At 40.4% G+C, this 26,745-nt stretch overlaps 1 protein-coding gene across 4 annotated transcripts; it reads left to right on the forward strand.

Annotated features, from left to right (window-relative positions):
- Positions 1-315: 315 nt before the first annotated feature.
- On the forward strand, positions 316-24,349 carry IWS1 (interacts with SUPT6H, CTD assembly factor 1). 4 transcript variants are annotated; one of them, XM_042459141.1, is made up of 15 exons: positions 391-566; positions 3,596-3,711; positions 5,845-6,640; positions 9,093-9,282; positions 9,907-9,964; positions 10,731-10,825; positions 11,634-11,784; positions 14,312-14,394; positions 15,728-15,857; positions 16,123-16,240; positions 17,025-17,136; positions 17,672-17,728; positions 18,069-18,180; positions 19,935-20,110; positions 23,942-24,074. In XM_042459141.1, the coding sequence occupies exons 1-14, from the start codon at positions 533-535 to the stop codon at positions 20,061-20,063; spliced, it is 2,181 nt and encodes a 726-aa protein (XP_042315075.1). In that variant the 5' UTR covers positions 391-532; the 3' UTR covers positions 20,064-20,110; positions 23,942-24,074. The 4 variants fall into 4 exon arrangements, with proteins under 4 accessions (XP_042315076.1, XP_042315075.1, XP_042315074.1 ...); XM_042459140.1 differs by having other exon boundaries at positions 19,935-20,086; positions 23,942-24,072; XM_042459142.1 differs by lacking the exon at positions 19,935-20,110 and having other exon boundaries at positions 316-446; positions 23,942-24,349.
- Positions 24,350-26,745: the final 2,396 nt, after the last annotated feature.

A 26,745-nucleotide genomic window follows, 5' to 3' on the forward strand; every position in this document is an offset into this window, starting at 1 on the left:
TCCCAAGTATTGCTGTGTGCCTATTTATGGTGACTCTCATGAGGTTTGGGTACATTTCTCCAGAGGAAGTTTGCCATGGCCATATTCAGAGGCTGAGAGAGTGTGACTTGGGTTTCATGGCTGAGGAGGGAATTGAACCCTGCTCTCCAGAGCCCTAGCCCAACGCTTAAACCACTGCGCTACTTTTTCAAGCTGAAACTGAGTGAACCAGGTACCTACTACTATCTCCCTTTTATAGTGCCACAGCCTGTCCCGAAATGCGCATGCGCGCCCTGTTTAACTACCGTGGCAATCGCGGGGGGGAGAAAAGGGAAGAGAAAGTGGCGCATGCGCAGAAGGCGCACGCGGCTTCAGGGTGCCGCCATTTTAGGGCGGCGGAAGTCCGCCGACGCGGGGGTCGCTGGGAAGGTCATGGAGGGCGCGACTTCCGGTTTAGCTTCTGAGAGGTGATTGCCGTTCTCCCTCGCATCCTTCCAGACCCCGGTTGCCCTCCGCCTCCGCCATTCGCCCGGTGGGAGCGGGAGGCCGGGCGATGGAGACGGAGTATGACGGAGGGGAGCCCTCAGGTCAGTCGGAGGCCTGGCCCCGAGGCGGCGAGGCCAGGAGAAGGGGCCCTGCGGCGGAAGGGTGCCTCCTCAGAATCCGCAGCCCCGGCGTTGATACAGCTCCAAAGCACACTCCTATAATCCAGATTGAGACCGCTTTAACTGCCCTGGCTCAGTGCTAGGGAATCCTGGGAATTGTAGTTTATTGTGGCACCAGAGCCCTCTGACAGAGAAGGCTCAATGCCTCACAGAACTCCCTAGCATTGAGCCGGGGCAGTTAAAGCGGTCTCAAACTGGGTCATTTCTGCAGTGTGTTTTGGACCTAAGTGAAAGAAAGAAAGCCTGAAAAGTGCTACAAAACCCCTTTCTCTCTGAGATTTGTGGCAGGCACAGTTTTCCCCTTGAGGACTTGGGGTAGGCTGAGGGCGTTAAAGCACCCTTTTCACCTTCTGGTGTCCTTTTTGTTGTCCCTGCCCCATAGTTCATCCTGGCAGCAGGAACAAATAGGAACATGGGTAAGGTTGGGCTTTGGAGGGATTTGCGTTGGACTACGACTCCGGAAGAACAACGGCATACAACTGAGCACTAAAGTCAGAACCCTCCCGGCCATTGTATTCCCAGTTGCCAAGTACGGATGTCAGAGCGGGACAGTGAAGGAAGCAGACAGAAAATAAACGCATTTGAAATGTGGAGCTGGAGAAGAGCACTTAGGACCCCATGGACAGCCAAGAAGACAGACAAATGGGTTCTTGAACAGGTCGGACCAGGGCTCTCCTTGGAAGCAAAGATGATCAAGTTGAGACTGTTCTACTTTGGCCACATAATGAGAAGGCACAGATCACTAGAAGAAGCAATAATGCTCAGAAAGGTAGAGTATAGAGGAAAGAGAGGAAGACCACAAGCCAGATGGATGGACTCATTCTGGGGGGTTATGGGTAGGGGCTTGCAGGATCTGGGCAGGGCAGTGGGGGATAGGGATCCTTGGAGATGTCGCAGCCCCGGGGCTTCCATGGGTCGGAACTGACTCAAGGGCAGCTAGCAACAGCAAACAACCCTCAAGTTGACCCTGACTCATGGCGACCCTGTGGATGAGACACCCCCAAGACCCCCAGCCCTCCACTGCTCTGCTTAAGTCTTGTATATTCATACCCATTAATTGAGTCTAGCCATCTACCTGAAAGGGAGTGTCTTCCTCTCTTTTTACTTCCCTCCACCTTTCCTTACATTATTATCTTGTCTAAAGATTCATGTCTTCTCATGATATGGACACCAGCCTCAATCTAGTCATCCTGGCTCCTAGGATGTTTGTCAGGCTTAATCTGTTCAAGAACCTATTTGTTTGTCTTTTTGGCTAGCCGCCCCTCGGCCATTAAACTCCCTGGGTGATCTGGGGCAAGTCACATGCTCTCAGCCTCAGAGGATGGTCATGGCAAACCTCTGAACAAATCTTGCCAAGAAAATCCCACAATAGGTTCCCCTTAGGGTTACAAAGAAATGACTTGCAGGCACACAGCAATATAAAAAGGTTGGGTTTGGTCCTGATCGATCCATGCACCCCTATGACACTTAAGGGCCCGAACAGACAGGCCAAAAAAAAGATGCTTCAGGTCACTTTGGAGGTATGCTGTTTAAATGCTGCATGCATCCTAACTGAAAATTGGTTTCCTTGGGCAGGTACTTCGGGAAAGATTTTGTCTTGAAATCTCTTACGATTTATATCAGATTTTATTGCAATCTCTTTGAAGATGTTGCTTCTCTAATCATGCAAGTGTGAGAGCCAGAGTGTGAGAGAGGTGTAGCGGTTTGAGCACTGGACTATGACTTTGGAGAACAGGGTTCGAATTTCCTCTCAGACATGGAAACCCACTGGGTGACCTTGGTCAAGACACACACTCTCAGTCTCAGTGGATGGCAATGGCAAACCCCCTCTGAAGAAAGTTGACAAGAAAATCTGTGATAGGTTCACCTTAGGGTCATCGTAAGGCAGCAATAACTTGAAGGCACACGGCAACAACAACAACTTCCTTACTAAGAACATTATCAGCCTCCAATCTAGTGCCCTATAAATGATCTTGGACTGCATCATCCTTTAGCCACATACCAGGTTGAGTTTAATAGAAATTGTAGTCCAAGAGCATCTGGAAGACACTAATTTGAGGGAAACCGCTCTAGATTGTACAGAATGCGGTTTAGATTTTTATTACTGGTAGTTGATACTATTTATGAGTATCCTGTTTATTTGTTCTAAAAATGTATTAACCATCATGCCCACACATGTGATTCCAGGGTAGTGTACACAACATTGTGTGTGCGTGTGTAAATAATTGGGTGTATCTAATGTTAATCCTTCTTAAAGTAGACCCATAGAAATGAACAGAACTGGTCACAACTAGCTGAAATTCCTTTGATTTTGATTAATCTTCTGTAGGGAGAATTAACATTGGATTTTCCCCAGTGTAAGCACCATACATTAATAGAGACATAAAAACACTTCAATGAACGGACCCAACAAAAACCAAAACACTTTTTTTAAAAAAAGCCTCCAAATTTAAAAAGCAATAATAAAAGAGAATTTTAGGAACTTGGTATCAAAAGCACAAGGTTGATGCTAATTGCTTCTCTTCTGATGGAGTATTCCAAAGTTGGAAAGTACTTTAGAGTTTGTTTTGGATTCAGTCTTTTTTTATATAGATATTTACAAACTGGATATTTGCAAAGGAAGCTGCTACTTTTATTATAGTCCTAACAACTAAGTTTATGATGCAGATAAACAGTTTGTCACTTGGGACCCGTATTGTTTGTTGCTGACAAAAATAAAGGGATTAACTTAAACCTCCATTGATTTCAGCACAATCGAACCTAGAAATGTGAGTTTCATTGACATCATGTTTAATATTTGGTGGTACTGCCTTTTCTGTATCTGAATAGTATTTTTCAAATTCTAAAGTTAAATATCTAGGTAGAACTCTTATTTCTATTAGCATTAATAAAAACGTCTAGTAGTTTCTGGGTGCAAGAAGTTCATTTTTTAAAAAAAACATCTGTTGTAGATGACGGTGGAGCCACACCAGTACAGGATGAGCGTGATTCAGAATCAGACATGGAAGATAACGGGAACGAGCAACTCTCCGGATCAGAGAATGGAAGCATAGGACAACATTCGGAGGTAATCATGAACTTCTTGAGTTTCAAAAAAATCAAATACATAAAATTTGTCTGTGATTCTAATATTTAGGAAGTGAAGCCTTTTGTGAAGCACACAAGCCTATAAAATGGCTCTAAACACTTTATATTATTAGAAAGCAAAGACTGACCAGGGAAGAGAAATATACATAAGAAAACATCCTCATATTCTGCAAACATTCCTCAAATATATCTTGCTCTTTCTGTTTCTCAGCCAGTATCATACTACATTCCGATAACTCCTATGACCATCCATATGGTTATCTACTCACCTACTCACCTTGACAGCATCCTTCCTCCTGCCTTTGTCCCCCAACAACCGTTGTTAAAACTGAACTTGTCACTTCATTGGTTTTACATTTCTATTTCTAGTCACACATGCAGTCTGCTTTTGAAGGTCTATTTCTAGGCACTTTGCTCCATGCATCAGAAGAAGTACATTTAAGTCTATGAAAGTTTATGCTACCAAATTCTTTCTTTCTCTCATTCTCAAAAGTGCTAAAGGATCCCTTTGCATACTGATTCAGAGTGCCTATGAATCCTACTTCTATTTTGTTACTGTTTAAAATGACTACTGAATACTAACAAATGTGAGCCCTTGGACTTGGATCATCTCATAAGGATATCTTGTTGAGTTCACGAGCATTTCTCCTTAGAAAGTGTGTATAGGATTGCAATTTGAGATCCCCAGAATAGTTCAGAGGGTGACAAGTAAAGAAAATGTTAGTTATAGCTTGCATGTTGCAAGCAGATAAAGATGTTATTTACAAAACAATAAATCATTTGTTGAGTATACTGTCTGGATGCATATAATGCATTTTAGCTTCCTTTTTTTCTGGAATTATGATTAAACCAGCAGACATGAGTGTAAATCCAAAGAGATGGTTTAAGCAAATGTAATGGCTTGAGATAGCCCAGTATAATTTTGGATTATTTTTTATCTGAACATCAAACCTCCTGTATTAGTGTAGATTGCATTTGAATCCTGTTAGTATCAAAACTTGATTGCCATGCAGCATATGTACTGTTCAGGGAGTGCATGCCCAGAGCTTCCTTACAGGCCAGTAAATTAACTGGGTTAAGAGAGAGGAATAGAGAGTGCTTTACTTAGATCCTTCTAAGACGTTTGACGTCTAAAATTCAGGAAACAACAATTGCTAACTTTGAGTTAACTTTATATGGGTCTATGCTCATGAAGGGATTATAAATAAATTTGAAGAGTATTGCCTCTGCTCATGACAGTCCAAATTAACGTTCACTTTTTGAATTTAGTTCTTGATGGCAGTGGGAAAAGAATGGGTTTATACTTTTTTAAAGTGGCTTAATTTTATTTCTATTCCACTTTTCTCCAAGCACAGGATTCAACATGTATTACAATATAACTTAAATAGGATATGGTTAAATATAATGATATCAGTAATAACATACACTAAAAAAGAGATCTAACATTAATGCATTTTTTTTCTTTATTATGTTGACTGACTTGATTAAATTTGGCATAGAATACAAAAATTGTAATGTAGACACTAAGACTGTAGGTCTGTACCCAATTACCTGAAAGAATGCTCCACTAAATAGAAAAACCAATACCTGGTAGTGCTTTATGATAGTACAAACTATGTTGCAATTGCCTAGTTCTGGAGGAGAATTAAATGGTTTTTTAAAAAATATATTTATATATTAAAATATGTATGTATGGTGTATGTGTTCAAGTTGTTTCTGACTAATGGTGACCCTAAGGGTTTTCTTGGCAAAATTTGTTCAGAGGAGGTTTGCCATTGCCTTCCCCTGAGGTTGAGAGCATGTGACTTGTCCAAGCAGGTCACCCAGCAGGTTTCATAGCCAAGCTGGGACTCAAACCCTGGTCTCCAGAGCTGTAGTCCAATGCTCAAACCACTACTCCATGCTGACTTTCACCAGCAATGTATATCACCAGTGATGTATAGCTCACCCTATACCTGAAGATCTCGGGGTGGCTTTAATTTTTGTTGCTGGTTGGATAAGCTTCAGTAAAAGTAAGAGCCACAGACATAATTCCTATTCCATTTTAAACTGTTAGAGTAATAATCCACCAAAATACATTTTGATACCACTATATATCTTTTCTGAATTCCAGAATGAACTCAGTGATGGAGAAGATGATAGACAGACTAGAGGAGACCCTCTGACAGATTCTGAAAATGAAGATACTCCAAGGCAAAAACATAGTGATTCAGAAAATGAGGAGGCTCCAAATCATCATGCCAGTGATTCAGAAATTGAAGGCGTTTCTAGAGGTAAAGACAGTGACTCTGATAATGAGGATCACCCTGTTCATCGTGGTAGTGACTCTGAGAATGAGGACGCTGCAAATAATCAGGTCAGTGATTCTGAATCTGAGGCGCCTCCTAAAGTCCACGACAGTGATTCTGAAACAGAAGAACCCGAAAAGCACTTGGCTAGTGATTCTGAAAATGAGGGATCACATAAAGCTAATACAAGTGACTTAGAAAATGAGGAGCCACAGAAACATCTGGCCAGTGATTCAGAAAATGAAGAGCCTGAAAAAAATAATGATACTGACTCAGAGAATGAAATGGCTCCAAAACCTCTTGCCAGTGACTCTGAAAATGAGGAGCCAAAGCTTCAGGCCATTGACTCTGAAACAGAAGATGATCCCAAAAACAAACTGAAAACAGAATCAGATGACAGCAGTATTAAAAATAAGGAAAAAGAGGAAACACAGAATGCTGCTGAATTTTCAGATAGTGATCAACTAGGAAAAAGACTTCATGGTTCTGATAGTGAGGAAGAAGACAGTCCTAAAAAACGGAAGATAGCTGACAGCGATGAGGAAGAAGGGAAAGAGGAGGAAAAATCGACGAAGAGGAAAGCTACTGTTCTCTCTGACAGTGAGGATGATGAAAAAACATGTAAGCAAAAACTAATTTAGGACCAGTTTGCAGTGTATTATTTTATTTCCCTTGATTATTCAGTAATTGATTATTGCACATGAGCTGGTTTCATTGAAAAGGAGATTTGAAACTTTTGGCTGTGATGTTGATCTGCAATCACTCATTCGTATTGGGCAGGCATGAACATGCATGTGTAAAATGGTCTTTAGTTCTTGAATGTTGAGATAAGAAGAACTGTGGTTGAGAGACAAGTATAGTTTTGTCCTCTGGATTTTTATATTACTTGACCGGCCAGGGAATGAGAGAGGTTTTAACAAGGTTACTTTAACAATGTCAGCGACACTTTCCAGTAATTTGTTTGAGGGGCAGGATGATCTTTCTAAATATCTTTCAACCTTAAACCTTTATTTATATCCCACTTTTCTATGACAAGACAATCAAAGCGGCTTACAACACGTTAAAATCCACATTTACAAATTTGTGTCCCAAATTCCCCCCCTTAAAAAAGGATTAAACAAGTTACAATTAAAACATCTATTAAAAACACAATAAAAAATACAGCGAGGATAGAGCGGTGGGCTGATACATGATGTGAGGGGCAGTCATTCTGTGGCCGGGCACTTTTATTCAGGAAAGGCCTGCCGGAAGAGATCTGTTTTGACAGCTTTTTTAAAGCTGTCTAAGCTGGCAATTTGACGGATCTCATCCGGCAGGCCGTTCCATAGTCTGGGAGCTCTTGGAAAAGTTTGTAATAATGGGGCTGATATGGTCAAATTAAAAACACACACACATACAACTGTGTTCTCACATGTTTTTATTTATCTTGTTCCCCAAAGGGTTTATATCACTAGCTTCTGTAAGATTAGAATCTTAGCCATATAAAAAATATGGTTTTGTCAGGCTAAAAGAAAAGGATTTTGCTGCTAAAAAACCTTTTCTCTGATTTTTCTGTTGATGACCATTGCATGAGTCTGATGACCTCACATTAGCAAGTGAATCTGAAAGCAGAAACATCATATCAAAGCAAGCTCCCTGTGTTGCACATAACTCATATAACAGGTTCCCAAAGTAAAGAAGCTGTACCTCCCCTTATAACCCCTCACTTTGTTTGTTTTTTTGTACTGAAAGAAGTTTCTCTTGCTCTCTAGGTGTCATTGGAGATCATTTTGCCCTCAATATAATTTAGTCTGGCCACTTCTGGTTTTAAACTGTGTTGTTAACTACTAATGCATTGTTAACTACATTAGCCAAAGATCATCATAATGAGCTACAGAATGGTAAAAGTTTAATTATTTAGGGATTTGATTATCACCTGTCAGTCCATTTTCTCATCTCCAAGGCAATGCACAGTGGATAAAACCACTTTAAAAACATTAAATTGAAAAAATTAAAACAGTTCAGGCCTATCTTTGAAAATAACTCTAAAATTAGATAAACAGTTTAAAAAACAGCCAGATCAGAATGAATAGCCCTAATTTTAGGATCCAGAAGCCAGGCAAAATAGCACAATCTATTTCTGTCTAGCTCTTTTAAAACAATAGAACAAGGAAAATATTGTAAAAGTGTCTAAATAAATGTATTTGAATAACCACAAAGTAATATTCTAGATTTCTTGTAAAGATAGGATACAGTTTAGTTTAGAACTTCTTATAAATCACAGTTTGAAGAATTTCACCAAAATTATATTTCTGGGTCCAGTTCTAGAATTGAATCCAGGACTACTTGTTGTCTGGAAGCTCCTCCTTTCCTTTTTTATAAACTAGGATCAATAATTGGCAGGTAGCCCTGAAAATGTTCTTTTTTAAGTGGTCAGACATTCATAGGGGAGAGGGAGAATTGCAGTGCATTATAACTTATGACTTCCCTAGTGGCCTGGGCCTAATAAGTTTGATGTGTAGTCTTTATGCTGGCCATTCCATACTTTCTGTTCCATATTTTATCTGTGCATTGATACACAGAAGAAAGCAAAAGGTTGCAGGGCAGGGATGGTAATTTTCCTTGTCTTAGTGTGGTAAGGGGAAAAAGAACAGGTGGGATGCACCAAAGCAGAATGTACAGTCTTCCTTTCACATGTGCATGTGGCAAACTGAGGGTTATACCTTTAATTGCACCTTCAACTACATCTGCAAAGCTGTACATTACACCTGCAGTTTCTTGCATATGACTGCTGATGTATGACTCTAAAATAGGTTTGCTAAAATGCAAATAGATTTTCTTTTACCAAGCTCATTTGATTAAAAAGCTTTTACCTGTTTGTTATGGGCTCCTTCTCATCTCCACCTCTTGAGTAGGAGAGAGGACCCCTGACTTTTTTCAGCTGCCATCTCCCAGTAATGCACCCCATGACTCAGTGACTTAGTGGGGGTTTCTGTTCTTCTTTGTAATGTTAAGTAAATATCCCCCTGCAGCAGTTGAACACTGAATATTCCATTATTGATATTTTTATTAATTTGTTCATCTCTGTTGACAGCTGCGAAAAAAGGACGCATAATCTCAGATAGTGAAGAATCAGATAGTGATACTGCAACTGAGAAATATGAGAAGCAAAAGAAACCTGTAGCTTCGGATAGTGAAGAAGATGATGACAAGGTGGATGATGGGAAGAAGAAGGAAGAGAAAGATCTTTTTGGAAGTGATAGTGAGTCAGGAAATGAACAAGAGTAAGTGACTTTCAAGTAACAAAGGAAAGGCTTTTGGATCTGGAAGAAGCGCAGATACATGGGATATGTACATTGTTACAGGGACCAGGGCTAATCTACTGTATATACTCGACTATAAGTCGACTTAATGTATAAGTTGAGGGCAGGTTTGGGGGCCAGAACTATGGATTTTGGTATGACCCATGGATAAATCGAGAGTAAGAATTATGGTCATGTAACAAAGGATCTAAAGGATGAAGCAAAGGAAGACAATGCCAAAGAACTAACAAAATTGCAGGAGGCATAACTGTCTTCACATTGAAGGATAGATGGATGAAAGAATAAAGGGAGAGATTCCCCTCATGCGTTTCACCAGGAGATGGTTTCTGTTTTTATGAGAGTTAAAGTACATTTTTTATGAGAGAACTTACACTGACCCGTGGATAAAATTTCTAGACTTATACATGAGTATATACAGTACTACTTGGAAATTGGGTGCAGTTATTGGTCTTCTGAATTTTAACGATGTAATTCTGAACTGCATAGACAAATGTACATCTTGTCAGTAAAAGCCTGATATTGATAGGATATATACAAGGAATGAATGAGAAAAAATAAATAGAATTGGTTTTGTTTTCTTTACAGAAACCTCATAGCAGATATATTTGGAGAATCTGGAGATGAAGAGGAAGAGGAATTTACAGTAAGTATGCTGTGAATTTTACCTTTCCCATCTCCCATCACCCACCAAATTCTTATTGATGCTTCTGTGTCTCTGTCTTGTCTGGTAGTTTCTATCTGTGTCTGGACTTTTAATGTATAATGTCACAGAGGCTTTTATACAGTGTGTGTATTTAGTTATATTTTTAACTTTTATGTTTATATGTTTAAAACTTTTTTAGCTAGTTGATCTTAATTGTCTTTTAAGCTTTTATTATAAAGTTTTTAAATGGTTTTTATTTGTGAGCTGCCTTGCATCCCTTTCTGGGAGAAAGGCGAGGTAGAAATGAAATAAATAAAATAAATATTTCTCTATGTTTGTGTACGAAGGACTCTTAATATTGTAATGTTTCTGCTGGATTCAGATGCTCCACTTTTTGATCCTGTTTTGGCATACTGTGGCAAAAATCCTGTTAATGTACTATACTAGTGGTGTACATTTTCCAGAGTTGTGCAGTGGTGGTGAAAAGGAGACAGATTCTGCCAGCTCTGAGCAACCTCTTTCTCCAATACCTTACTTCCATTGTATTTGCAACTTTTTCCCTCTTGTCTCTACCACTACCTATGCTGGTTTAGTTAGCCAATGTATTACACTTTCAGGATTCCGACCAATGTAGGTAACTTCAGCAGACTTGAAAATTGGTTGCCAGGATTAAGTAATAGCATTCAACTTCAGAAAAGTTTATATAGATAGTGTCACACAGTTATATGTCTGTAAATGCACTGACTTGTATTACCTTTAACCCAAGGGGTTTAATCAGGAAGATTTAGAAGAAGAGAAAGGTGAAAGGAAAGGAGCAGCAGATGATTCGGACTCTGATGACAATATCAAAAGAGGAAAACAGTGAGTCTTTCTTGTAATCATTACAAGGAAACTTTTTTAGTTGCCTTAACATTTTACTTTATTATATTGATACTGTACTTTTTCTCTAGGAAGCCTGAGGCAGTTTACATGTTAATCTCTTTCTTGTTTCTCTCCATTCCCACTGATAAAGTTTTCTCTAATTCTCTTTCAACCATTATGCCACACTGGAAGATATTTTTGAGCAAAAGCTTCAAAACAGGGACTCCACTCCTCATTTTTATCAGGATTCTGTGCTTTAGGGCTGTATATGCAGGAACCAGAGCTGGCCAAGAGGGAGGGGTGAGGATGAGGTGGTGTAAACCTGTCCAAAACCTTAATTAGCTATATATTCTGAGTGGTCAACCAAGACCTCCTTGGAGTTGATTCCGGGGTGGACAGCATTATTGCTCCTGCTGGCTGGGGCTAATAGAAATTGTAGCCCAAGAACACCCATGAGTCCAGATGTTACATACCCCTATGTTGCACAATATAGCAGAGAATTCTGGATGTGGACCATATTATAAGAATCTTTGTCACAGGTAGCTATGCTTTTGTTTTAGGATTAACCAAACTAGTTTTTGAGTTTCAACAAATTCTTACTCAGGCTCACCAGTAAAGTTTTTAAATTAATAGTTTAATTTGTTTTAATGTTGACTTTCTGGATGTTTTGAATTGTAACTTTTTAAATGTGAGCTGGCTTGAGTCTTAGCCTTGGGGAAAATGTGGGGTATAAATAATGATGATATTGTTGATAATGATGCTAATGATAATGGTTGTTAACATAAGCAATATAATATCTGCATTTTAGTATGGACTTCATGTCAGATTTTGACATGATGTTACAACGGAAGAAGAGCATGAGTGGCAAACGTCGTCGCAACCGTGATGGTGGGACTTTCATTAGTGATGCTGATGATGTAGTCAGTGCAATGATTGTTAAGATGAATGAAGCAGCAGAGGTATGTCTCCTGCATTTAAGTCTCATGTGACTTCATGTTTGGGTGGACAGAAGGTAGAGCTGAATTATTAGCAAATCTCTTAAGTGATTTTGCTACAGATCACCAAAGTTTCCAGCTTCTTTTTACTCAACACCAGCATCAAGTGGGTTCACTTCTTGAATCAAGCTTTTGCTTTTCCATCAACTTAGAAGAAAACCAGGCATATGTTTGTGTATAAGAGAATGCAAGCTCAGTCCTGGCACCAAAATAAGTTCTTGGGTGAAGCATGTGGCATAATTCTGAGTGTTTAGAACATATATGCCGAGCTATTATTTTATGTTTTTAGGTATCTATTCAAAAACAAAGAAAATACTGCCAGATCTAGCAATCCTGAAGTCTGCCCAGTCTTTTTCTAACCTATTGAAAACAATTATGTTTTCAAGACTAGTGCTGAGTGACTAGGTTTGAATACTGTATAATTGTCTACATGTTGAAGTGTTTATCTGCAAATGAAGAGGTTCTAACCAGTTCTTTTTTACAAAACACCATAGCATTTCTTGCAAAGTTTGCTCTGTCCTACTTCTTACATTTGTTCACATTTTACAACAGGGAAACAGGTGGAATCATTGGCAGTACAGCATCTGATATTGGCATAAATCCATTGCTAGTCCCAGCTAGAGTAGACTCACTGAATCAACTTCTGAATGGTAAGTCAGTACTTACGTAAATCCCACTGATTCAATGGATCTACTCTAGTTGGTACTAACATTTGGATTTAGACTAGAATCCCCGTCCTTCAGTGCATAAATCTATTGTTTGGAAATATGCTGTTGCCATTAGGTCATGGTAGTGGTAGCAGGTGAATGTCCAAAGGATTGATGATGTGGACAAAGCAATTCAGCCTACCACATGTAAACTTAACCCTTGCCCTTCTTATCTGATATGATCTAGCAGGGGTGGGTTGACTGGTTGGGTATAGGTGATGGTAAATGCATGACTACATCATGGGGAGGTTCTTGCTGTCTTGAAAGAGAAGGCAGTAGTGCATCCTCTCCCGAAGAGGACCTCCCTGGACCCAGAGATAAACGAGGATTAAATTACTGCCCTATTGCAAATATCCCCTTTTTGAGTTAGGTGTTTGAGCATATGGTGACTTTTTGTAGGAAACAGATACTCAGCACTATTTCTCCTTGTCGTTGGAGCTGTAATGGGCTGGATGAAGCCCAATAAACAAGCTGAGACCTGATAAGATAGAGGCTCTGTGGGTTGGTGGTTCTTCGGTCTGGGAGTTGAGTAAACAACCTGTTCTGGATAGGGTTGCACTCCCCTTGAAGGAACAGGTATATAGCTTGGGAGTACTTCTCATTCCATCCCTGTCACTGGAGGCCTTAATGGACTCTGTGGCTTAGAGTGTTTGATGCTGGCATTGGCTAGTGCATCAGTTCCAGCCTTTCCTGGACAGAGATAACCTAGTGACAGTACTCTGTGCTTTGATAACCTCCTGATTAGATTAATGTGCTCTACATGTGGCCACCCTTGAAGACTCAGAAGGTGCAAACTAGTACAAAATATGGCAGCTTGATTGATGACTGGAACATCATATAGACAGTGTGTAATGCCAGTTGCAAAAGAACTGCACTGGCTGCCAATATGTATCTGATCTCAATTCTCGGTGCTTGTGATGACATTTAAAGCCTTAAACAACTTGGGACCTTGATACCTGAAGGAGCACCTCTCCCATGTGTGCCTGCCCAAAGATTAAGATCTGTTAGGGAGCCCTCTTTTGTGTCCTACCAGTGAGGTCACAATACTGTGTTGGGACATGGGACAGGGCCTTCTCAGCAGTAGCACTCCAACTGTGGAATGTTCTCCTCTGGAGGCCTGCATGGCACCACACTCTTGTCCTTTAGGCATCAAGTTAAAACTTGGCCATTTTCTAAAGCCTTTGGACTTTGCTAATTCAACCCAAGACCATTATGAATAGTTTTTAAAACTTTTTAAAAATTTAAAATCTGTTTTTAAATTCATTCTTATATAGAAGTCCTGTCAGGCTACTTTTAATAAAAAGATAATAGTGTAAACACAATGTCACACTGGTGCTGCAGTGCCAGTGTAGCACATATATAAATATAGATACCCTTCCTCCCTGCAGCCCATGATACTGTGCAGAAACAAGCTCCAGAGAGTTAAACTAGGCCTTTGGAGCGTATTTTGGGATACCTGGGGAGGGGCTACAGCAAGGAGTGCAGACTGCTCTCTTGTTTTAAAATATCTTTTAAGCCACCTTGAATCCCATAAGAGAAAAGTGGGATCTAAATGAATGAATGAATGAATGAATACATACAATTAACCAAAATGTACTGTTCTCAAGATTGACAGACAACATGCAGCCAATCTCCAAATTGGTATTTATGATCATGACAATTAGCAGAGCAAAAGACTAGTGAAATGTTACCAAAATATACGTGGTTTTTTTTTCTGGTTATTTTGCTTCAGGAGATTTATACATTGCTTCCTTGATTTTAATTACATCTTTCATTTCCGATAGGAAGACAGGCAGCTGAATACACAGAAGAAACCAGCTTTAAAAAAGTTAACTTTGCTTCCAACTGTAGTTATGCACCTTAAAAAGTAAGTGAAACTCTTCTAATATTTTTCCACAGAATATTAGACAATTGAACATTTGGGGCCTTACACTAATTACTACTTTCTGAAGTGCTGGGTGCAAGTTACTAATCAAGTCCTGTTGATGTACGCCTTTCTCTTGATTATTTTTGCTTATATGCTTAAACTGATACTAGTTTCTACTTCTGGTATTTCTAAGGTTACCACTTTAAAATTATCCTCCTCTTCCCTGGCAGATTTTTTAAAAAAAAAATCATTTCGTTTAGAATAATTTCCGCTCAAAAAAAGAAGATGACGAAGAATTTCCATTCAAATTCACTTAATCTTACCTTCAAGGTAAATTTGTAAGAGTTTCAGAAGAGCTATTTAGTTGCTGCCAGAAGCTTCTCATTTGATATTGTACTGCTTTCTCAAATTCCTGAGATTGGGAATTATGTGGCCCTCTGGATGTTGGCAGACTCTAGTTTCCACTGTTCTTCACCATTGGCTGTACTGGCTAGGGCGCTGGGTGTTGAAGGCCATTGAGGACCATCTGACTCGCACCCCAGACCAAAAAGATTTTCCTGAATTACCTGTACTTAAAATTAAAGGCCTATAAATATAGGCTGGAATGTTACCTTGTGCTTTCCTAAGTTACCTATGAATACACCCAACTTAGGCACGGTACAGACTGTCCCTTCAGGGGCGGCCTCCACCTGCTCCTTTTCTTGCCGGGTTGGGGGCTGGGCAGCCTCACCAGCAGCCCAGAGGTCCCAACCCAGCGCTTTTGGGGACCATGGAAAAGTGGCAAAATACTGCTTCTCCATGGTCCTGAAAAGGGGTGTCACTGGGGCTTCATGCCCCAGGACACCTCGACAGGCGCAGCCATGGGAAAAAGGGGCCACCCGGCCCCTTTCTTTCATGCCTTCGTTCCCGCGGCCATCTGGTTGACGCGGGAATGAAGCTTGCAGTGTCACAACCAGGAAGTGGCACTGTCATGACACCACTTTCTGTGTGTGACGTTTAGGCGCTCAGCACCAGCGCCAGCACCATGGCGGCCCCCGTGTGGATGGGAGGCTGCCATGATGCTGCCACCACTGCTACTTACTAGGGTTAGGGAGCTTGTAGAAGGTGTGCACTCCCTACCCCTAGTAGCGGTGCGAGTACACCACTTTATGGCAGTCTGTACCACGCCGTAGATGATTTATATAAGCCTATACTTGTAGGTCTTTTACTTTAGGCATGGCTATCTTAAGCTAACATTAGAATGGAAATAAGTGAGAGGTGTTTGTGGGTTACTGAACTGCTAAAAGGTATCTCTGTTGCTCTGGTTTTGATGGTGATTACTCTGAATTTCTAGGCAGGATCTGAAGGAAACTTTCATTGACAGTGGAGTGATGTCAGCTATTAAAGAGTGGCTTTCTCCACTACCAGACCGGAGCCTTCCAGCACTAAAAATTCGAGAGGAGCTTCTGAAAATTCTCCAAGAGGTTAGTCTCTTGCACCTAGCTTGTAGAGTCAGCATAGTTTATATCAGTGGTCCCTAGACTGTGCCCTTTTGGACTTCAGTTCCCAGAATCCCAGACTATTGGCCAACATGGCTGAGGTTTCTGGGAGCTGAAGTCCAAAGGGCACAGTTTGGGAACCACTGGTTTATATAGAAGGCTGGGCTTATATATGGTGAATGTCTGAGGAAGATTAAATGGTTGTGGCCATCAAAGAAAAATCTGTATATATGTCTGGATTTTTTTTCAGTTGCCTAGTGTGAGCCAGGAGACTTTAAAGCACAGTGGAATTGGGCGTGCAGTGATGTATCTCTACAAACACCCTAAGGAGTCACGACCTAATAAAGACATGGCTGGAAAACTAATTAGTAAGTAAATGTTGTAATTCACTGTAGAGCTGTGTCCCGTATCAGTTTTCTCTTTTGTTGTAAAGAGTTGCAAGAATCTGCAACATCATATTGAAATACTTCTGATTGATACAATAAGGCTTTGTTACTGTTACTGTTAGTGTATCCAGTGCTGGATTTCCACTTACAGCCAGAAGAATCAGGAGAGGACAATCTCATTCTTCTGCTGTCCCCCAGGCACCCGCAAAACCTACTTAAGAAAGCTGGGAAAATATCTGGACCTGGGGTTCAAGAGGCACCATGGGGTTCAGCGGAGATGGTATTACTTCTGCTGTGTTGGATTTAATACAACAGCTTGAGGACACTTGTACTTCCTTCGACAAGCATTTTCCTAAGCCATGCTTTCCATACCTCTGTGTAAATCCAACAGAGCTGGGCGCTGGGGAAGAGAAGCAGATACACAGTACTCTAGTGGGTTCATTCCACCAGAGCCAGATAGAATCTCAACCATAGTGTGTGTATGTATTTAGCACATTTTCAAATTTTGTTGCAGAATTCATGAGGTCTAGAGACTTGTAAAATGAAGGCTGGAATTTTTGTTTTCTCCTTGTATCAGAAAAGATAGAAGCATGGGACCCATCATGTAAATGAGCTCCTAGTAGTCTATACTAAATGCTAAGCAGTACCTGCATATACCTAAGGCTAAATACTTGTGAAGTAGTAGGTTTGTCTTGTAGCTGTATTGTGTATGTACAGTGTTGTTGGTCATACTTCATTGATTTATGTTTCACTTTTAAAAACATAGATGAGTGGTCTCGACCTATTTTTGGTCTAACGTCAAATTACAAGGGAATGACTAGAGAAGAAAGAGAACAGAGAGATCTGGAGCAGATGCCACAAAGAAGGAGGTTGAGCAGGTAGGCAACTGTGTATGGATGCAACACCTTTCACCACTAGGGCTAAAAACCAGAGCAGCTGTTTCTCTTAAAACTGGCTTCTACATGCAGGCAGCTTTAGGACTAGCAAAACTTGTGGGGTTTTTTTGTTGTTATAATGTCAAAAATTCTCCAGTCAGTATTGATAATGGTTATGCCAGCTCAGGGATTCAGCAAATTGCAACCCAGAAAAACTTTGCCAAGCTCTGGCTTGCTACCATTGACACCCTCACACCATTGATATTTGGAATCTGCACATTAGTTGGTAAAGAACTTTGATTCTGTGAGTCCTTATTTTTTCAAACTTTGCTGTCTCCCTTCTGATTTTTGTCTTTTTGTCTACATTGGCAACATCTCTAATTCTTTGGGAGTTATTCTGTTTGTCTGGTTTAATGTAGTGGATGTTACTACAATGATACTTCATTAATTTCTATTAGTTTTTAATAGTTTTATGGGAGAGAGATTACAGCACAATTGTTTTCTTATGTAATGAAAACATTTTCTTCTGTCTTTACAGTTCTGGTGGCCAAACACCCCGCAGAGACTTGGAGAAGGTGTTAACAGGAGAGGAAAAGTATGATTTTTCTCATTGCATTTTGATATCTCCTGACTCTGGTTCTGTAGTATATAGTGGAGGCAAGTTTTGAACATCCTCTGAAGATGATGCTGGCGAAGCGTCAGGAAGAAACTCTTCTAGAACATGGCCACATAGCCCGAAAAACCCACAAAAAACTATAGTTTTGAACTTTGTCCAGAAAGTGAGGGAAGGGAGGCAAAGTCTGAGGATTAATAGAGAATAACTTAGATAAAAGTGTATTAAAGATATTTTTAGAAATGGAATAATTTGAGAGAGAGAGACTTTGAAAAGTGTGATCAAACGTTTATTATTTAACATCTTTGACTTATTGTCTCAGAGCTCTTCGGCCTGGTGATCCAGGATTTTGTGCTCGTGCTAGAGTTCCCATGCCCTCCAACAAGGATTATGTGGTGAGGCCAAAGTGGAATGTGGAAATGGAATCTTCCAGGGTAAGTAATTGGGTTGGGGGCAGGGGAATGAAATACTTACTCAGCAGCACTGAACCTAAACCCTTTGAGGTTAGATGTTATGGACATTAGTTGTGTTCATTCTGTCTGCATTACCACATTGTTCCCATACAGGTATTACTTATACCTTACGATTGTTTGAACTCTGCCTACAAACAATCCAACAACTCAATCAAAATAGTTCCTTATTTCACAATCTATCAGTAGTTTATTACAGTCATAGACCAGCATAATACACCGTAGACTTTATTTCAAAACATTGTTGGGAATATTTGAGAATTATTTATTGGTAGCAGTAAAGTTTAGCAATTTTATATTTTAGCTCTGATTGTGAGTAATACTGGAATTGCTTGGATTGAGGATTCTTGTATTCCCAAAGTGGGCGGTAAGTCTTCTTAGGGGGTGGTGGAAAGATCCAGAGGGGCAGTGAAGGAGAAAGGGGGCAGCAGGGGGTGGTGAAGGAAAAGGGGGCAGCAGGGGGGCCTTCAGTCAAAGCACTGTTATGCAAGAAAAACAAGGGGAACCAGCAGCCTGCAGGACCATGGTAGGGATGCGGGCTGCACAAAACTTATTTTCAGGGTCATGTAAAACCATATCGCAACCTCACTGATCATTTAATGTGGAGTTATCTCCTGCTCTTCGCCTGCCTGTGCAAGCTCACTACCTTAGCTGCATCTTTCACTGGTGGTGGCAGTGACAGCTGGGAAACTCTTGTTAGTCTTGGGTGCAAGGCATTGCTTCTATGGCTCGGAGCAGCACCATTTTGGGACAGACTGACAGGCTGGGGCAAATGGCAGAGTATGTGGCACTGAAGGACGTGTGGCAGCAAAAAAGAGCTGTCAGATTTGGGACCCTGTTTAAGCTTTGTGAGCTTTGCTTGGATGTGGGTGGCAAGTTGGAGCTGCTCTGCTGCTCCTGTTTTCTTTCACTGGTCAGGCTGAGAGAAAAAGTAACAGAAGAAACAACGTTTGTGTATGTGTGTGGAGGTGAATGTTTGAAGCAGTGTGGGGAAGACATGTCTCTGGGGAAGGAGAGGGAGGAGTATCTGGTGTTGATTCTTGGAAATAGTCCTTTCTCTTGGAGTAGCTCCTGTAGTTAAAATCTCTCCCTTTTCTCATCTACATCAGTCTCCAGTCAAGGGCATGTTACTTCTGTAAACCTCCTACCCACAAACCAGCTGCACCCCTCACTGCCCCAAAGAAGAAAAATTGAGAGTCCTTCCTCGCAGGGAAGAAGCTTTTCCCTTTGAACCTGGTCACCCTAGCAGCAACAGTAGAGCAGCTGGCTGAGCAGTGACTCTCGCCCATGCTGATATTTGCTGGTGGGATGGCATATGCAAGAGGCTTCTCGCTAGCTGCTCAGTTGCTGCTCCCAGGATGACCAGGTGCAAAGTGATCAAGATTGGTTATTTTGAATTTACAGTAGAACAGTAGACTTAATATCATGGGGTGGGGGGTGGTAGGGTCGTTGCCCAAGATGAATGGGGACAGTAGCCAGAAAACATTTGAGGACCACTGGTCTAAAGATTATGACATCATTGGGTCTCTTTTTCTCATCCTCCTGTTTGAATTGATCACTTCGTAGTGTTAAATGTGGTGCTGTTTGTACATTTAGCATTTAAGCTCATTTTTTTTTTTGTATGTAAACCAAAGCAAAGGGAAGAAATCATCATTAAATGTGTTACAGTTTTTTGTTCTTACCAAATTTTGGTCCTTTAACTGAGATATTGTTTCCAGCTCGGGACTGTTAAGAAAGGTATTAATCGGCTGGAAAAACACAAGAGGAGGTTTGCTGAACAGAAACGACTCAGCAAAGTGCACCGAGCTGTCAAGTTCAGCATTGAAGGCAACAGGATGCCCTTATAGCCTTGTAATTCTCCTTGTCACAGGTCTGAGAGCTATCCTCAGAGGAGGTGTGAGCAGTGCATGTGCCTTAGCTGTTGCTAGTTTTGCACATTAAGACAAACTAACATGTTTTCACTATCACATAGCAAAATGTTCTCTTGGCACTGTAACCCACTGTGTCAAGAAAAATAATGCTAGTATACTACTCCTAGCTTTAGCAACTTCATGATCTACTTTGCAAAATTTGCTAAAAGAGTCTAGCCCCCTCTCTTATATTTAGAGAGTGCGCATTAAAATATTTATTCAAAATGTTTGTTTTTTAATGATGAGTTATTTTACATTGGGGAATACTAAGAATTTTAAGAACAGATCTTTGTGGTAGTGATTTGTCTCTTCAGAATTCAAGCTTCTTAAATAAGTGGCTTGCCTTATATTTTGTCTTTGAATATGATTTCTCCATAATGACAGTGTAAACTTATCTCTCCGAGCTCACGGTTGTTTTATTTTTTTAATAGTTGATAATTTGCCAAATTTTATTGTTAGGAAGCTTCTGTAAGTTAGTAAGATAGGTTGTACATTGAAGTACCCCTCACATATCCTGGATACAGCCGACCTTAGTTACCTGGCAGTCTCCCAACATGAGTCCCAACAACCTGGTTGTTTCCCAACAAAAGATTCCCTTAACATCAGGAATATGGCTGCATGAAGACTAGAATAATATTTCAAACAAAGGCAGTAAAGGAATCTGCCACTTCTGCCTTATGAGTTTGCTCAAATCCACAAACAGTTGAAAATTTCACCAAAATACCCTTCAGTCCAAAGATGTTGCTCCATTAGATGCCCATATTTGCAAAGGAGACACCTCCCCATTCCATCTTATGACATTATTTTTGTGTGGTGAATCTACTAGCTACCATAAACCTCAATATGCCTAGCTTCTTCTGCCCTTTCTCTCCTATGCACCCCCCCCCCCAAAGAAAATCACTTTTATGGACTCCTTGACCTTCTAATGCCTGTTCCCTGGAATTTGCAAAGGGGCCTTCAGTCAAATGGAGGGAATCTGAGCTATCAGCCCATTCTGTGCAAGTGGAAGTGTGTTTCACTCAGAGCCATTTTGGATTCAAGCTCCCTTCTTGCAAGCAAGGCTGGAATCACGGGCATTTATTTGAATCACCTCTAAAATGAAAACTAGATTTGGGGCAAAGCTTAATTTCTCTTCAGTTGTGCTGTTAACTAGAATAAAGTGAGTAAACAACTCTCAGGGTAACCCTATTCATGATAGATATTGTGAGGGCAAAACCCATAATCACTGTTTGCTTTTTCCTCCTTTTTAATCCACTTAGAAACAAACTTTCAAGTATAAGTGAAAGTATCAGGCAAATGGAAGAGAAGCTTTATTTCTTAGCCAAGGTCCACCAAATGAAACACCCAGAATACAGTTTCCTTTCTTTTAAATCTGGAGCGCTTTACAGGCCTAGTCTGTATAGTCTTTCTGAAATTCCTGTTTAGCTCTGTTGACAGCAGAACAACAAGAGTGATTTTCATTCAAAGCAAGCAAATGTAGATCCTCCTAGTTACAGCCCATGGAACTTTAATAAGTCTTACATATATTTCTGGGAAAGTAATATCCTGCAGAAGACCATTCAGATTATTAGTGCTGAGAGAAAAAGAGCTCATATTCAAAGCTACCTTGTATAGTTTAGATTGCAGCAAACAGTTTAATCTGAATTCATAATTGAAAATATGATTCCTATGTCACCATTTGATGCTACCCTTTCATTTGTTTCATTATTAGTAAATTCACATTTCCAGTAAGTGCTGGATTTGGTTACTGGCTTGCCTGTTTTGCCCTTTGAGTTGCAGACCAACATGGAGAATACAAGTTGCCCATCCCTACAGTACTCATGGAAATTAAACTATTATCAGCCACCTTGAGTCCTGGTTTTAGAAAAAGCCAGGGTGTAAAGTTAATAATAAAACTATTGTGTGTCTCATTGGAAGAATTCACTTTATGATTTTATTTTAATCTTACAAATGAAGTTAATTTAAACTATTATGGGCCTAAACAGAAGCTGCTAGCTTTGGATGGAAACAAAATGCCTTTCCTCGAAGTACAGTAATGATAACTACGGCGGGTTACAGACCGCCGAAAAGCGGCGGCCTGTACCCACCCCTTCCCCCGGTGTATCGGGGCCTCAGTGGCTAGAGCGGCAGCCGCTGAGGCCCCGATCCGCCGCTTTCCGGGCCGCGGGGAAGCAGCAAAAGGCCCCTTCCCTGCAGCCTGGAAAGGGGTGTCCTTGGGGCTTCAAGCCAGAATAGCATAGGCTGGGCCCATACTATCCTGTCCCATCTGTTCAGAGCCTTAGTAATTCATGTCCTCAGCTTCTAGAGATCTTCTACAATTTGTACAATGGTTGATCATCAAAGTTTAAAGATTGGTTGCATCCATAATACATTTCTGAAACTTGAACTTAAAACAGTATAGCATTTAGAAACATCTACTCTTAACTTGCTGGCTGTTCAATCAGTCTATTAATTAAATTAAATCAGCAGTTAATTAATTGCAGCGGCAGGGAGGAGGAGAAAAGGGCCGTTTGGCCCCTTTCTTCACGTTGCTGGCGCAGCCGTCTGAAAGCTGCGCCCAGCGACGCAAAGCCAAGAAGGAGCTCCGAAACGGAGCTCCTTCTTGCGCTGCGTAAAGGGCGCTCTAAGCGCCCTCGCGTGGCGCAAGGACATCACGTCCGCGCCACCTCATTTGTAACGGGCCTATATTTTAGGAGTATTCAAAATACAATATTCTGTATTCTGAAAAGAGTGGGTTCCCCCTAGATGCTGTAACAATTACTGTTGAAATCATGTGTGCATTATGTTTGCACGAGTGTATTGGACATCTGTTTGTGTACATTGCTGTGGCATGAATGACTTGGTTGTTTTGTAGCATTACTAATGTTTTGTGTTGAATACTAAGTGGAATAGAAGGACAAGTCTATAATCCTGTTAGGGGGAGAGTCTGCAAACCAGTGCAGTACCCCTCAAGCATTTCTGGTTCAAAGCAATTGGGGTAACAAGTGCTGGAGGAGTAGACCATACCAGACAAGATGAACCAGTGATAGTCTGGCATATAAAAGCATTGTAGACAGTCTCTTATCTGTTTTCTTTTTGTATAGGCTCCATTCTGCATTGAGAGTATGAGGGCTTATTAGCACACTTAAGTCTCAAGTCATGCAGTTAAACAGAGATCCTCTTTACTTATTATAGTGAGCTATGGAATTTTTGTGTTCATAGAATCATAGTTTGAAGAGACCGCAAGGGCCATCCAATCCAACCCCTGCCATGCAGGAAATCACAATCAAAGCATCCCCAACAGATGGCCATGCAGTCTCTGTTTAAAGACCTCCAAGGAAGGAGACCGAGGGAGTATGTTCCACAGTCAAAGAGCTCTTACTGTCAGGATGTTCCTTCTAATGTTGAGGTGGAATCTCTGTTCCTGAAGCTTGCATCCATTGTTTCATGTTCTAGTCTTTAGTCTGTGTTGATCTACATTTTGTGAGAGGGAAAGGATAATGAGTAACTTTTCATTACTTACCTTTATAAAATATATAATTTACAAATTGATATTGAATTGTTTGTTCCATATTATAAAAATGCCAGATTTTGTGCTGCTTCTCCATATAATTACATAATCTTCTGATAGATCTCAAATTTGTGGATATGTAAAATGCACACACATCTCAGTATTCAGTTGACAACATACTGTTGGAAATTTCCTTGGCATTATTAGCTTATTAAATGATAGCAGCCTGTAGAAGAATTTAGCTTGCATGGTTTGTCTTTATTTTTATTTTTTTAAACTGGTATTTCTACTTCTTCCTAATATTATGCTTATGGTTTCTTTCAAGTACCAGGCAAGCTCTAAGAAAGGGGTCAGCCGCCTGGACAAGCAGATGCGCAAGTTCACAGACATCAGGAAAAAAAGTAGAACATCTCATGCTGTGAAAATCAGCATAGAAGGCAATAAGATGCCATTGTGACTGTACCTAGATTCATCTTTGAACTTTCTGGATCTGCTATAAAATCTGCACCTACAGGACTCTTGCAAGATGTCTACCTTTTTAAAGAAAACTTTGGTTTTTTTAAGTGTGTCTTCAAATTGTTTCAGTTGGTTGTAATACATGTTTGACTGTGGGTTTTGAACCCTGGTACATTGTCTATTATGATTGTATTTAACCATGACCTCTTGTGTCCTTTGTACAGATGAAACCTTGTATTGCTACAGACCTCAGACATTAAAATCTCTTTCAGATGTGTATGGTGGTGTTGCACTTGGTGAAATGAATGAATTAGTAGAAGAATTAGCACATCACATTGACATATATGGCCTGTGTGTGTGCAGGGAGAGGGCCCTCTGTCTTCATAGTAGCTGACTCACTAGATTGATCCTGAGCCTTCCAATCTTTCCTTAGTGCTTTTCCCAAGAAATCAAATCCACCTAGCCTTTAGAAGTTGTGGTTGGGGGTGTTGTGTGCCTTTAAGTTGTTTCTGACTTAAGGCAACCCTATCATGGGGTTTTCCTGGTAAGATTTGTTCAGAGGGGATTTGCCATTGTCTTCCCGTAAGACTGAGAGCATGTAGGGTTGCCATAATTTCTACTATAAACCGGAACAAAATGTAGGACAAAATTTAGACCAAAATGTAGGACAATTGTAGGATAAAATTTAGCCCAAAATGTAGGACATTTAAGGTCCTCCATTTTTCTTAAATGTCCTACATTTTGGGCTAAATTTTATCCTTCGATTGTCCTATATTTTGGTCTAAATTTTGTCCTACATTTTGTCCCAGTTTATAGTAGAGAATTATAGCAACCCTAATAGCATGTGACTTGCCCAAGGCCACCTGCTGGGTTTCATGGATGAGCTGGGAATCAAACTCTCAAGTTTTAGTTCAACATTCAAACCACTTTGCTAAGTAGATAAAGGTAATGAGGGTTTAGTGAGTTTAAGCCTCAGGGGACTTGAGCGTTTAACTGTGCACTCAAGTTGAATGAATTCAGTGGAACACAGGTGTGTCTAGCACTTGCTGTTTTGTTCATGAGTTGTTTATTTGAAAGCACACTTAAGTTTATAAAAATAAAACCTTGGGATACTGGCAGGAATCCCAGGATCCTGTGAAACTATGTCTGTTCTCACCTAGAAGTGTTCTAGCCTTGAAGTAAATGGTAGCTCTCTATAATATTATAGATGTAATTTTTATATTAAGTTGTACTTAGAAAGTTATTTGTGTTATGATAAGGGAACCACAATGAGTGGTTAAGACTTTAAAAGCCTTTACTTTTTATTAAAACTAAGAACACTTGATACAAAGGTAACTATGTATGGCATCCTGCATTGCAGATATGGATTCACAACGTAGTTATGGATCCATAACTGCTCTGGATTCAAATATGCTGTGATTGTAGCACTGTTGCCATGATTGATCTTCTAATGTTTTAATTTTATAAACTTCAATTGCTTTTTAAATAGCTCTTATATTTTTATTAATGACTGTATAGTTCTTAATCTGTATTTTTAAATATGTTGTTAGTTACATTGAGTCCCATTATTGGGAGAGAAATGTGGGACATAAATGAATAAAATAATAATACTCACCAGAATCCTATATGACCATTGGGTACTATGTAGTACCATAGCAACATTGCCACATATTGAATTGTGGCATGATTCCCCCAAGACCAAGCAGTCACTGGGATCGACAAGGGTCTCCCCATCCCCTCCTATGTGATCGTTGGGAGAAGGAGAATGAACTCCTGTTGATCGCAGCAACTGCTTACCAATAAGGGGGATTTAAGGAACTGTCATGGTCCCTAAGCGGGCCCTGTAGAGAACACGAATGCATAGCAGTTGTGAATGTGTAACTAGGTTATGTATTTGCAATTGCCCAACAGCATGTCACTGACTGTAAATATTCTGCAAAACCCACCTTAAACTCAAGGGAGCTGCTCTGGGTGACAGATGTTTAGGGCAGGTGAATGGGATGCTTCAGAATGATGTGCTTGCCCCTCCCCATCCTGAAGCCACAGTATGACAAATTTAAGGTGGACTCCAGTCCTTAGGCCATTAGTAAGAAAACAGGGCAGTTCAGAAAGGCACATAACAGATTTTTCCATCTCGTTCTAAGGGAGAGGGGAGAGCAGCTCTTGAATGCAAAAGGAAATGTGAGAAGCAATAGGGAGAGAAGAACTTAGCAGATTTCCAGGACCCATCCAATTCCAGAGTGCACATTTTATTTTGTGGTGAGTGCCTGCCTTTGTAGGGTGCCAAGTAGAGGAATGTTTTATAGTGTGTTTTTAGAAAAGAAGCCCTCCACCTATAATGTTCTCTAATGACTTGTCCTGCTGAATAGATCTGGGTCTGGTGTATGGAAGCCAGTGCAAGGTTTTCATTACAGGCGGTGATGCAGTGTCTTAGCAATAAAAGAGTCCAAGAGAGTCTTGGTTCCTATGCTATCTTCATTGTGGGATATGGGTTTAATACAGTAATTAAAAGACACCGAAAATATTCCATCATATGTTCTATGCTGAAAATGGTCAAACATATTGCACACAGATGATATATAAGGAAGAAGCTGGGATTAAATTCTAGGAGCACAAAAGGGCTCATCCAGGTGTGAAGGTGTCACCTCAGGAGGTGTATGTAAGACCTGAGCT

This window comes from Sceloporus undulatus, chromosome 3, assembly GCF_019175285.1.
Source record: "Sceloporus undulatus isolate JIND9_A2432 ecotype Alabama chromosome 3, SceUnd_v1.1, whole genome shotgun sequence".
In the NCBI taxonomy this organism is placed as follows: Eukaryota; Metazoa; Chordata; class Lepidosauria; order Squamata; family Phrynosomatidae; genus Sceloporus; species Sceloporus undulatus.